Source organism: Ptychodera flava, chromosome 16 (assembly GCF_041260155.1).
Source record: "Ptychodera flava strain L36383 chromosome 16, AS_Pfla_20210202, whole genome shotgun sequence".
Lineage (NCBI taxonomy): Eukaryota > Metazoa > Hemichordata > Enteropneusta > Ptychoderidae > Ptychodera > Ptychodera flava.
The window spans coordinates 33,199,807-33,213,707 of NC_091943.1; the positions used below are offsets into that span (position 1 = coordinate 33,199,807).

General features: G+C 37.8%; 1 protein-coding gene across 1 annotated transcript; it reads right to left on the bottom strand.

The window, feature by feature from the left end:
- Positions 1-2,514: 2,514 nt before the first annotated feature.
- Positions 2,515-6,055, bottom strand: LOC139114644 (ficolin-1-like). Its single transcript, XM_070676481.1, has 3 exons — positions 5,822-6,055; positions 4,932-5,000; positions 2,515-4,475 (listed from the first exon to the last, which is right to left on the bottom strand). Exons 1-3 carry the CDS (start codon positions 5,940-5,942, stop codon positions 3,772-3,774), a joined length of 894 nt encoding a protein of 297 aa, XP_070532582.1. The 5' UTR covers positions 5,943-6,055; the 3' UTR covers positions 2,515-3,771.
- Between the last annotated feature and the right edge of the window lie 7,846 nt (positions 6,056-13,901).

The window sequence follows — 13,901 nt, forward strand, 5'->3', positions numbered from 1 at the left end:
ACCAAAGTAGAGGCTCTCAGTTAGCTAAGTTACGGGACTGGTCAGTTTTTTCGGTCGGTGGGGGGGGGGGGGGGGGGTGTGGATTCATGGGGGTCACCCTGTTTTTTTACTTTGGTGATGAGGTGGTCACCATGTTTTTCGAAATGCTCAATGGGGGTGGGGGTCAGTGTGTTTTTTAATTAAAACAGGTCATACTTGCATAAAATACATCATCGTACCTGCCACGAATTTCACACACACACACACACACACACACACACACACACACACACACACATATATATATATTTTTTTTTTTTTTTTTTTTTTTATTTTTTTTTCCTCGAGCCCGGCATGTAGCTTTAATATATCAGAGATATATATCAGAGATATCTGATATATATCAGAGGTATCTGGATGTTTGCAAATTTAAGGTCTGTTTCGCAAAATGAGGATAATCATTATGAAATTTACAGTTTATATGAAAACATGACAAAGTACTGATTCTTTTCTGTTTTCTCTATGAGAATCCAGTATAAGAAAGCCACATGCACTAATATCTCACAAAGCATTTGATACAGTGACATACTTTCGAAATAGAAAAATGACAAGTTATTTTTGTTCTAATTGATGCAACTATTTTCCTTTGTGTCACAGGTAATTCTGTAAAACGGTTTTTTATCATGACTAAAATGATAGTTAACAAAAGGCAGTTTTACTCATTATTAGCCGTGCTTTTACAATTTCAACGTTAAAAAGGTCTTGTCAGACACTGCACACACCAGATTTGGCTTCAACTTATGAAATAGCTTTCAATATGGCTTCTCAGGAGATGTAATTAATTGGCTGGCAAGTCTGAACAGCCATCAAAGTTTATGATTTACTGGTGTTCTCTCTTTGATACTAGTGATTGACATATTTATGTCCAACCGTTCTGGACATCTGGTTATGCATAGAAGGTGAGAAATACGTTCACAACTCATTCAAAATACTGCATTCAATCTTTAAATTGAAACTTTGAAGTTCCTATCTTACAACTGTTATGTCAACAATTTCATTAAAGGGACATTATCGCTATCTTTTGACCTTTTTCACTAATATTGTTGCAAACGAGCAGTTGCTGATGTTGTTTGACTTATTGAAAGATGTCTAAAAATGGTTGACCATAGACAACTTCCATCCCATCTGCCTACACTGAGTAGAAAAACCTCAGGTCAGGAGTTTTAGGTCTACTTAGGTGGTCTACCAAAGGTTATATCATTACTTTGTACTTGAAGTAATATATATATATATATATATATATATATATATATATATATATATATATATATATATATATATATATATATATATATATATATATATATATATATATATATCACCTTTTGTTTTATCTTTGTAGCTGGGGTGTCACCCTGTTTTCGAAAGTTGGAATGGGGGAGGGTGTCAGCCACTTTTTGACGTCGGCAAAAAATAATCCAACGTTCGCCCCTCCCCAGCTGAAGAAACTGACCAGTCCCTAATACCATTGTTTTCTTACGTGTAGAAATGGCAGTAGAAGCTACTGTCTATATTCAATTATTAAAGATGATAAACTCAACAAATTCGGAAGTTGAAAGTACGTGACGTTTGCGGTACCAAGTTGCATAGTAATGGCATTGACCAGTCTTTAAAACAGTGATAAGACGCGACAAAGTCGTAGATCAAACAGTCGTTTTGTCTACTCCACAATTTTGACAAAACACTACAGTACAAAGCTTAGCACTTATTTTATCAGCCTCAAAACCTAATAAGAAAAAGAATTAAATGCGATTGCTAAGGATAAAAACAAATACAAGATGTCCCAGGTATATTAAATGAATTGGTATGAGGACATATACGCGTCACTGACTTCAACTGCGACCTTGTATGACAGTAACCACACGCACCAAACTACAAAATCTGCTGCGGTTAGGTTCAGCGATATCGCGATAGTGCTTAGGGACGGCCCATTAGATCTTGGGAGGTGGGGTGGTCATAATCAGATTGAGAATATTTTTTTACAATAATAAATTGTTGAAAATTTTTATACCAAGTGAGTCATCGTGTGCTAATTTCTTTCTAAGTAAACTGTCAGATTTATCTTTTTTGCGTTCGGTTTTTTTTCATTTGCTTTTCTTTTCCTAATTTTTTGCTTTGAAATTGTTTTCTGTTTTTGCTCACACCATCCCAAGATCTAATGGCCCATTCCTTATGCTGAAATGTTAACCAACAAACCTAGTATGCATGCAATCGGAGTAAGATTGAAAACTATATCTTTTTTTTTTTGAAACTATATCCTTCAAATCCATATGTAGAGAGGCGCCCTCAAGCGACGGGCTTTCCAGTGTAGGTCATTTTACTTCGAAAAATACAAAACCTTGTTTCACGTTATGTTGACAGGGAGATGTAATTCCTTGATGTTACTGAAGTAATATTTGTGTGTAGATTTGAGCAATATGTAGCAAAGTGACGAAGATTTCGGATTTGTGTTAAAATAAGAGAGGAAACCGTTGATTGGAATTTAATGTTTTATTGAAAAGATGATAGATTGAAAACGAAAAGCAGAGCACACTGATTGCATGAGTGACATTTCTACTGTCAACTGTGTGTATACACTTAAATGTATTCGTCAAGGCACTTCTACTACCACACTAAGTCAGTATGCAGTTGTAATTCGTTTTCTTAACGAGTCTTGAATGGGCAAATATCTGGAATTGAAGGCGTTTTGCCCCGAAGTTGTTTCATTTTGGTATATTAAATAAAAGGCTAAGGTAGCTAGAATAATTGATGTCTTCAAAGACATTACTAAATCAAAAATAAAGAAGAGATTATCATAATACAATCAACGACAAGCCAAGACAAATTACAGGAAATAGACAAAAAATTATTGAAAATTAGAGATTGACCATGAAATGTTGTCTCCCACTTGAAACTAAGTACCACAGTTAGCACTCCCTGAGCAATCTTGTCTCACTGGAGGGCTTGCCTTTTCATCGTATTTTCTACTTTCGAAACCGTGATAAATAGTAAACAGCTATAGAATTTGTTATTTTTCTTTTTCATGGACATGCATATCAATAAATTAACATCATAATAAAAACAGTCAGCTACCTCGATATAGTCATTTTCAATCAATGCATAGCATTGGCTACCCATATTTGGTTTGAAAACGAAATGGACATTAAGTTGAAGATTGTAAAACTGAATGTCATTAAATTATTGCTTTCATAACTGTTTACTGTTTATCAAACTATGTTCCTTAGCACATAAGAGTGGTGACAGCAGTGGTCCCTATATGAAATCGGCATCAGAAGAGAATTAATCGGCAAATTGAGCTCGTGAGAGACTTTCTAACTAGGAGACTGCAAAAACATCTCAATGTTGACGTCTCATCGTCATGAAAATCCCGGAACGTTTTTCTGGAATCTTCAAGTTCGTCTGGTTGTCGTTTTTTTTCCTGTAAAATTACACGTACTATGATAACGTGACTGTCGCTATGAGAAAAAAATTACCTTTTGACAGTCAATATATTCAATATACTCTTATTTTCAAGAGCGTATGAATTAACCTAAAGACACATTGTATTATGAAAGTGTCTTGTCAATCAATCGTTAGGAAAGGAATTTAAATATGTTTTGGCATTCGTTTAATCTTGTCCCAGAGATAAAAGAGATACACCCCTGACGCTTGTACTTGGAGAGTTTCGATAAAGCCTGCGTGTTATATATCAGTAATCTGTGATATTGTTTGTACTGGAGAGTCAGGTCTCTTTCAACCAGATTTCTTTGTCTTTGCATGTCTGCCTTTACGTTTACGTTTCGAAGCCTTGACAGGACGAATTTTCATACTTGCATATTTATAAGAGTAGTTATAGCGGCTACCGAGCCAATACCAGTAGACACCCCGTCCGCTAGCACTGTTTGACGTGTGGTAGTATTGGCCGTTCAGATTGGATTCCAGGCACCCCTTAAACCACCACCCACCTTTGTATCTATCGGCACAGTTTTTGTCATCAAAGTCGTCATGGTCGCGATCCAACGTCGAGAAATATCCGTTGTCGTGGAAACTGAACGAATCGTTGGCAGAGCCCCCAAGAAATTTTCCCAACTTCAGTTTGTACCTGTAGCGCTCGTGCCTGATGCGAAACGAGCCGTAGAGGGCGTCAAAGTCATTACCTTCCCAGTCCGATAATTGGACCAAAAGTTCGTAATTTCTGTCGTTTGAACTCGTTATGTAGAAGAGTGCCTCGTTTCCCAACCAAACTTCATTCAGTATATTTCCGAACCCCTCTTTGTAGTCGTCCCAGACTCGCTCAAAATTCTGTGATCCGTCTGTTCGACGCTGAAAAACCGTCCACCCGTATCCCGCATCCACGTCCATGTCGCAATACGCCAAGTATGGTCGCTTCACGTATCTTGGCTGAATCTCGTAAACGCCACTCTGACGAAACCCGGCGTCGTACACATCCTGGCAGTCTAGAAGAGTTAAAATAAAACACACCATATGTGTCAATCTATATATTATCTATCTCAGACACCTGTGCAAATTCGTCCTCTTCAAATCAGAAAAGTCAATTGATTATAAATGCTGTGTCGGTTGTGTGAGGAATACGACTTGAGAATAAGAGATTATTAACATTTTTACAACATTTTATGCATTTGTCTTTCAGTCTTTCAGTGGTCTCTTTATTTATGGCTATTCATTTTTTAAGTATATTTTGATTATTGTACTGTTTGTCTTTACTTCAATGTTGTCAATACTTTTCAGGTTTTTGTGATTTTTATTTAATAATATGTAGGACCCATTGAAGAGTACTATCTTCTTATTCGGGATTTTTTCTCCAGTAGTAAATCTGCGTATCTATCGGTCAGACTATCTATCTCTCTATCATATTTAGTGATACTTTCCTACTTTATTATAAAACTACTTACCTCTTTTCCCAGACCAGAATTTGACATCTGTTTGGGATACACGCTTGTTTATATCTTTGACCGTTGTGTCTGTCATAGAGAACGTGAACAGGGAAGAACATGTTCATACGTTTGACAAGAGTACATGTGTGCGCGTATGTATGTATGTATGTATGTATGTATGTATGTATGTATGTATGTATGTATGTATGTATGTATGTATGTTTGCATGCATACATTCAAGCACACACTTGCATACCAAATGGGAGCATAGATCATATAAGTATTCCATTGTTTGAGTTAAAATGTAGCTGAAAGTAGTCGGTAAACATTCTAAAATAGAAGATGTAGCTGAAATTACAAAAGCTACCGCGTCTTTTCGATATTTATATCGTATTGATTGCAAGTGATGATCAAGCTGGCCGACAAACATGGTTGTATAGTTTTCGATAAAGGACAAGCTTAGACATTGTAATGAAGTAAGCTTATTATGCATAATTTTTAGGGATTTACTTTGGATCCCCTGATCGATTTGACCCCTTCTGCGTGCACTGTGATAGTAATGATCGGAGCTTTATTCCGTCAAGTTTGATAATTTAATCATGTTGTTTGGAAGGATTCTGTTTTAGTTAAATCCCTAGTCTGACCTCACATCTAAGAAGGTTTTACTCCAGCACTGACTTTTGGTCAGTAACGTGGAGTAGTAACGGACAAAGACATTATACTATGTTCAATTATTGGATGATCGTGATTCATCAAGTCGAAGTGGAATAGCAATATGCTGCCATGTTTGTGAATAAAACTTAATCAGACGAATATCCCTTTTTAACATGGGAACGGGACTGAGAAACACTGCCGTTCTCGTGACCAAGCAGTGGCTATCAGTCGATATTGCAAATGGCCTCTCCTACCTCTGTCCATGTATTTGTACTTTACTTCATCGGACAGTGCGCACGAGTATTTGATACTGCTCCAACACAACACAGCCACAGATATGAGAAACGGGAGCTCCATTTGTAGCATAGCTCTCATGAGCTTCCAGACCTTATATGTGTGTCCGATAGCAAAGGTGCATAGTATAGCGATGAGGAGTAGTGTCGTAGTTAAAAACAATGCAGCCTTACACCGTGTAGAAAATGACTGGTCCACGTGGCTGCTGCACATTGACGACCTGTCCCCAAAACTATCTTATCGCTTAATATTAATATTTATCAATTTCCTGCATGATTTTACTATTCATTCACGTTTGCGTTTTATAAGGTGATAAGAACCAAACGTGATAATAATTTGCTGCCAAACCCACAACATAGGACTAAAACAAACTAAGTTAAAAAGAAGTGTATCTAGTTAAAAGGCTCGTCCCTTTAGTTTCATTCTAGTTTAACAACAAAGTTATCTGCTTGACTATTCGTTTGATGTATACATAAATTTTCGATGTATAGGTAAGTTTAATAACGCGGCCCTTGTCTATCATCATTGCGCTATGCCTGGCACGAACCACACGATTTTTCATCGTTGACAAGTGCCTATATTTGAGCTCCTTTACTTCGTAACGGTGATTACTGAACCTTCACATATACTTAAAAACTCACTGACGTAATATTTGACGTAACGACAATGAGGATTAGAAAACATTAACTGAAATAAATGAAAATGGAACTGTTTTGCCGATGAACTAATTTATATTGGCGTGTTTGTCCCATCACATGCACCTCGCATGGGAACCTAACAGATGTTTCGTGAATCTAATAAATTTTATTCGCATGTACAAATGTTGTGTTTTTTCAGTTTTAGACTGATCTTGTAGCATCACCATTTCAATGACTTTCACCAGATAATAACGTCATACGAGGAAAACATGAATATGGGCAGGGAGGTTTATTATTGACCGGTGCATTAAAGCATACTGCAATCTAGTGCACCCACACGTGTATTAGTTCTGTTAAAATTTTGAGTCATTTACAAAGACCACAGTGCGTCGATTGTAAGTTATAATAAAGTCATTTTAGAGATGTCCTCGTAATAACGATGTCTCTGAATGTATCAAAACCACGCATTGCTTTGCATTTATTGTGTCGCGGAACTTTGCCAGAGATAAGGCTGATGGGAGGGTCATTTCAGGTCACAATGTGCCCTGTGTCTAATAATGCGGATGCTTTAAATTGTGTACGGTGAAGATATAATGCCATACAAAATACCAAATTGTAGTCGTTTTACCTAGGCGTTGACGTTATACGTGGAATTCAGCTATAGGAGCTACTTGCCGCCATGACGTCTGTCAGAAGAGCCGCGCGAAAAAGACGTGCCTCCAATATTTACTTCACATCGGTGGTGGCGCTTCGTGCGTAGGATAATGAAAATAAAAACAAAAGACATGTACGATTGGTGGCGGCACACGACCACCTCCCTGTAAGTTCGAAACGTGATTTACCAAGTGGAATTTGACATTTGCAAAATGAAATGTTTTTGACCAATCATGTATACAGCCACATGGGCACATATTGTTTTAAGATGTCACGTATCTCACGCATCTGGAACTTGAATGTGACATGAGTGATATTGTCAGCGACAGTGACATTGAGAATTTCTCGACTTGACTGATTGGTGATTGGTTAGTCGTGAAAATCAGGGCATTATCCAAGGATCCGATTCCAAGTCGGTTCAGTTCATCCTTGTAGCCATGTGGGAGGTGTATGTGTGCGACTTTGCAAGACGCGAGGTCAAGGATGCTACTTTCGCTGCTCGTGGTGTGTCATTAGATGGGGGGTGGTACGGTGGAGGGGTTTCCATAAATTGTTGCCGGGTTTGTGTGCATGGTCAAATAAAATAACTCTTGTCAGCAGGAAAAAGTTTGCTCATTAGTCATGACAAAATGCAGATTCTCACTCGATATAAGCTGTGCATTTTATTGACTTAGACGGAGATCGTTTGAAAGCAGTTGGATACCGCTTGGAGGACCCTTCGGAGACTGCTTGGAGACATTGATAGAAACGACTGACGACCGTGACTCGAATTGTCATTGTGTCCTAGTTATAGAAGCTAGATACTGTGTAACTTGTGTGTACCTGTAGTCGTCTCTTCAACTATGACGTACTACCCCAGAGTTGTACGTATCAAGTCAACCCTACAGTCACCCCTCGGTTAGTGACGGTCAGAGCCATTGTCAGTCGTTAAAATTTAATTCAAAAGACTAAAATACTAAACAATCAATCGTTCGGCGATATTACAATAGCATTGTTTGGAGAATTTAGCATTTAATTCAAAATTTACTCATTACAGATACTAGTATCCTGAGATAGAAACTCTCATCCAGTCACAGTAATTTTGTTTTATCCAATCAGAGGTCTATGTTTTCCGCTACAATTACTTTGCTACTTTAGTGTAATATTTTGTCCAACGTTCATTATCACGGTGTATGATAGGCACTGCCTCTCTGTAGTTTTTAGATTGCTGTAGACTGAAAGTCCTCCGCTAGAGGACGTTCTCTACGCTCCCCTTCTGTAAGAGGGCCAGGGGAGCGTAGAGAGCGCCCCGAGCGACGGATCTTTCAGTCAACATTGCTGATGCTTCATGGCCATGGCTGGACAAGCCTTTCTACTCTGGTGTTACTAGTCACAGTTTGCTGGATTCGTATTGTAACAAACCAACTTGTGGTTTTTACATACAACCGAATCACTCGCTTCTGTTTCGACATCAGCTTTACTCGAACGCAACGCCGGGAGAATTCTCATAGTCACTTTACTCCCCTACACATTGCTAAAATTCTGGGTAGCTCACAGTAAAGTTCAATTTTCCTACATTGAAACTGCTGATAAAATTGTCTTTAAAGCTAATTCGTTTTAAAACAGTGCAACCTAGGAGCAAATAGAGAATGTTTGTTACCAATGGGTGGGAAGGAACTTTTTACAGTTCGTATCGTGTTGGAGTAAAGCACTTACGACGAGGCAAAAGCAAAACACAAAAGGGGAGGTAACTCTTATTTTTGATCGTTTACACACGATTGTTGTTTTTAATGTAAACTATAATTTCTTATTCCACTACCCAAAGCACGGTGAGATATACACTGTATTCAGCTTGTCAACTCAGCCTGTACATGTATACACTGTATTCAGCTTGTCAACTCAGCCTGTACATGTACAGACTGTATTGTTATTGTTGACAAATGAATTCTGGTCCGGACTAGAAGTCAAATGTAAACAAAAAACAGTGAATTTTACACGTATAGCGCTACGTTGATATGTTTCAACATATTTTGGAGAGTAGAAAAATAACTTGCAAATGACATGCAAAAACACGATTGGAACTAATTTTGGATAATTGGATTTTCATATTTTTTAAGTTGCCCAAAAGTGTTAGGTGCTAGATAGTTGAATGCTGCGATAATACAAATTACTCATAAAAACAAGTGTTTAATGTAAAAGGAAAAGCAGATGAGATTACATTTGTAGATTAAATCGGCATTACTTCACCATCCGATCATCCCGAATTAGTTCCAATCGTGTTCAAAGTAAAAATACTGAAAAGTCATCAAAAGTTGGAGTTAACGCCCTTTAACAGATGAAACCGCTCCCTGAAGGTGAAGCTTGATGTGGTAATGTCTGATGCAAACTACATGAATATACGTACAAACATGGCCCAAAACTCATCTGAAAGCAACAGATGTCACCAATAATTTAATAAGAATAATAAATGTAATAATAAACCACATTTCTAACTTGTTATCATCGGACTACAGATAAGCGGTTAGACCAGGGGTTTCACTAAGTTTTGAAGTAGGGGGCTAAATAAAAATGTAGGCGGCTTTGCAGCTGCGTACCATGACCGTCAAGGGGTCTTCGTTCATAACCAGAAATGGGCGCTATACTTAATCAAAACTGCTTTGTAGACGATGTTTTCTTCTAACCTCCATGATTTGTTTCGCAAACGGTGGCAACTAATTAATCATCGTCAACATCTTGTGTACCGAATAAATCGTATGAGATTTTTTCAACATCACCTGTGCATCGATTACTGAGTGATGACTCACGTCAAAAAAGCTACGACGAAACATTCCGTCTACAACGACTAATTGAAACAAAGCACGTGAATGGTGATGTTACTGGTTTCATTGACATCAACGGAAGATAGTGCTACTGTAGTAATAGTATGTTTTAGCGTACGTGACAAAATAATTTCCTTTACATCTGCACGACGTGTTACGAGACTATCTAAGTTATGGCTCCTTCAACGCCGACTCTCTTGCAACTTTCGTTTTTGTTTGATTACTCATTTCTTGTCGCCGGTTCTGTTTGAAACATCATATTGCAAAGTTTTCTTCGTTAAAGCTTATTTTGTAAATCTGCTTAACCGGTCAGTTTTCTTGAGATTTACTGCAAATTAAATGTACAAGAAACCATATTTGTCTGTCCATCGACAATAAAACAATTCTCAATATTTGCGTGTCTCTCTGTTTGTTTTCACACGTCCCTTTTTCTTATTCCATTAGGATGAGATACACTTTGGCGTTCTTGTTGACTCTCTACAATAGAATAGTGGCCTCCATAGTCCTTACTGCAATCCGCAGCGATTTAGAAAAGTGGTGCTGCATGGACATTATCCATTTTATCTGCAGATGAGAAATATGCAACATATCAGCAGTATCGATCGGTGACTCTGACGGGACAAGCACAAAAGCTGTCATACTAATCAACAATAATGAATCTTCTGTTCAGTATTGAACCGTCAATCTCGATCATAATTTCTTGTTTCTACTGTGAAGAGCTTTATTGACTCTTTGTCGCCACAATATTACAGCGATGCAATTTGAGTAAACTTCGAACGACGTACGAACATAACAATCTTCTTGTGAACATTTCCTAAAGACCCTTTTTCTAAATGCGTTATAGATGATCGAATCTATGAAGAGACGATTCAAAACAAAGTAACGTTGAGAAAGATGAAATTTCATACTTCCATAGATTTGTTCCTGTGCGCACTCAGAAAATTTTGAAACAGTTTTTAACTAAATTTATATTTATTATACGTTTCCACATTGTTTCAGTGAACTCCAGTCATTGGTCTAAATTTGTGCGTTTAGAATCAGTCGCCATACAGAGAATTCATCACAAATCACTCGGGTCGTGTCATTATAGGCGAATGTATTGAAGAACCCTACATTGCTTGTTGTTGTCGCCTACATTGCTGTTGTATTGAGGCCGCATACTACCTCTTTGTTAAATCGTCTACGGCAATTTAATAGAATCCGGCCATCAATTAGCACGAAAAGAAATGGTGGTCTCTACATTACTGACGTAGTTCCCAGGCGTAACTTAGACTTTTCTTGAGCTATGAGTTTACATTCACAACACTAAGGCTGTATTTTCAATTGTTGGGAATTGAGTTTTGATGGTGAATTTCGTCGAGATTTTTGATCTCCTCTATAAGCGTAATGTCTCTGTATCAGTGAATGTCAGGCTCGATTTAAGGTAGTATGCGCCTCAAAATTGAAAGACTAAACTCTTGCACAGACTTTCCGCAAGAGAACTTTAAATACATTCCTATTCCCTTTAAATTCAAAGATAGTTGGTCTTTCAATCAGAGGTACTCGCACACAATTACCCACACTTGAGATTCAAACAACCGCGATTCCTGTGTTAACTCTTCGGAAATAAATAAATTTGTGATTTTCACGAAAGTAAGCCAGTGAAAAGTTTATTACTCCATGCGTCAAGTTGAGCATCCTCAAAAAGTAGACCAAAAATATTGTAAGAGTTTAAGACTCCGAATATACGTCCCGAGATGCATCCTACCTTAGTTTGATCATTGGTAAAATTACTTCCAATTTATAGCTCAGGAGCAGCCAGCGGTTAGGGTTAGGGGTTTCGCGATAGAGGTGGTCGTAGGCACTGATTATCTTGACTCAAGAGGTAGGGGCGGCAGGACAGTTTTTCCGTGTATATTTGGATGAGGAAAGGGATGGCAGGCACTTTTTTTATCCTCAGCGGATGGGTAATTCTTTCTAATTTTTGCTCAGCAGACTTAGTATCTGTTGATTTTCATTTTTGAACATTGTTCATATGATTTAATAAGCCTTGCATAGATTAAAACAATTATTGAACATTAGATGTCGACAATTGGGGAAAACTTACCCGACGGCATTCACTCTCGCCTTGGATTTTAATAGTGTTCAATAAAGCTAAAGATGGCTTATCTCCATGTATTAAAAACCAACTACGAGTCTGGGATTCAATATCTGAAAATCACTTTGTTGGCTGCCCCTGAAAGTCGCTTTGTTCACTATGTATGGTTTTCACACACCTACATACCTGATTCTGTGACCGAGAATGCACGAAACTGGTTGTCACGCATAGACAATCTATTGAAAACAAACGGGTATGCATGCTTTAATTTGCTGGTACAGTCACCGAGAAAAAAGTACATTTCCATCGATGGCAGGATGGGTCAAATAACTTGAACTGTCGAAACTTTCCCTGAACGTTCTGTTTGCTCGCCGACAAGATTGATCTATCATTATGTCACGGGGCAAGAAAATTTCAGTACGCCTGTCACTCTCTTTGAACTATCAGTGTGCACGTCGACGTTTTTGAGTCATTTTTGCGTCAGATTTAATACTGAGGTCACTCAGTGACGTCGTATACAGCAATTGGTGATACTGACAGTCATAGGAGTGTATGAGTAGGGGTACATACATGTTCTCTACGTGAGAGCAAGCTAGCGGAGGGGGATTGTATTAAGTTGAATATTTTCTTAAAATGCCAATCACAAGTTTCACTTCCGATTATTGGGTTATTGTACAGATCAGTAAGCTGTTCAATGACGGCTTTGTCAGGACATCAAATTGTCGAAACTTTTCCCTCGTAATTCATGAGTAAAGACAATCATGTATTCACTGTTTTAAGTGAAGTTAGACCAGTTTCAAAAATGGTTTTCTGATAGCGGCGCCACCTCGTGCAAATTATTATTCTATAAAGGTACATGATAAAACCTTTATTGCCCTGCCATATAGGGGTTTGCGGACCTCGGGTGTTATGGCCCTCGCACGCTCGGGCCTCTGCGCCGTGCAACCTCGGTCCGCAAAGCATTTTCTCTTATTCTACTAATTACAGTGAGCTGAAATCTAGCATATTTGTCGGTCAAACACAAGATTTGTGCCAAATATGCAATATGAATTCTAGTCCGGATGAAAACTTTCGTTGTGTACTGTAAACTGTGTTGACAAGTTGAAGACTATGACATTTCGACGTGATTCTGTGAGTAGAAAAAGAAACCGTATTTTACAAACTGAAAAAGTGATGATGGAAAATAATACATCGCATGCATGTTATAGTTGAGGTAGAACGCGCCTTGGGCACGGAAATTCGGACTCTTAAACTATTACAATTCTTTACTGGTCTATCACTTGTGGGGGTTCTTGGTGTGAGAAAGACTTTGACCGTCTTGTTTTTTTGAAATTCGGAAATTTTACTTTTCTTCATAGAGTTAACAAGGAATAGCGGCCATTTTTGAATTTGAAATATCTGGAAATCTTTGGTAATTTGTTTCTCTAGTACCAACATTTGCAATGTGACCCCCCCCCCCGATTTTTTATTATTCTTGATTTTAAAACAGAATGGTTGAAAGATTCCTTCAGAAAAGTTTGAGCAAAAGTTTAAGTCTTTCACCTCCGAGGTGCATACTACCTTAAAGGGCAAATAGAGTAACTTTTGTATTTTTGTCTGTAATGTCAACTGTGGTTTCTTGTTCTACTCCCAAAAGCATGTTAGATACACAGCTTTTTATACTGATTTACAAGAAAAGTATTAACAAAGGTACTTTTATCAAGATTGTAATTATCAGAAATTTATCATGTTAATGCAGTCAGAGTCTGGGAAGTTGAGTATTTTGCCAAATTTGTATTTTTTGCTTTCAAGCGTAGAGAGACATAAAAATGATTTAGAGGAGTACTTGCTTTTGTCAAATTGTATTTGTGATTGTGTTTTTTTGTAGTCTTCA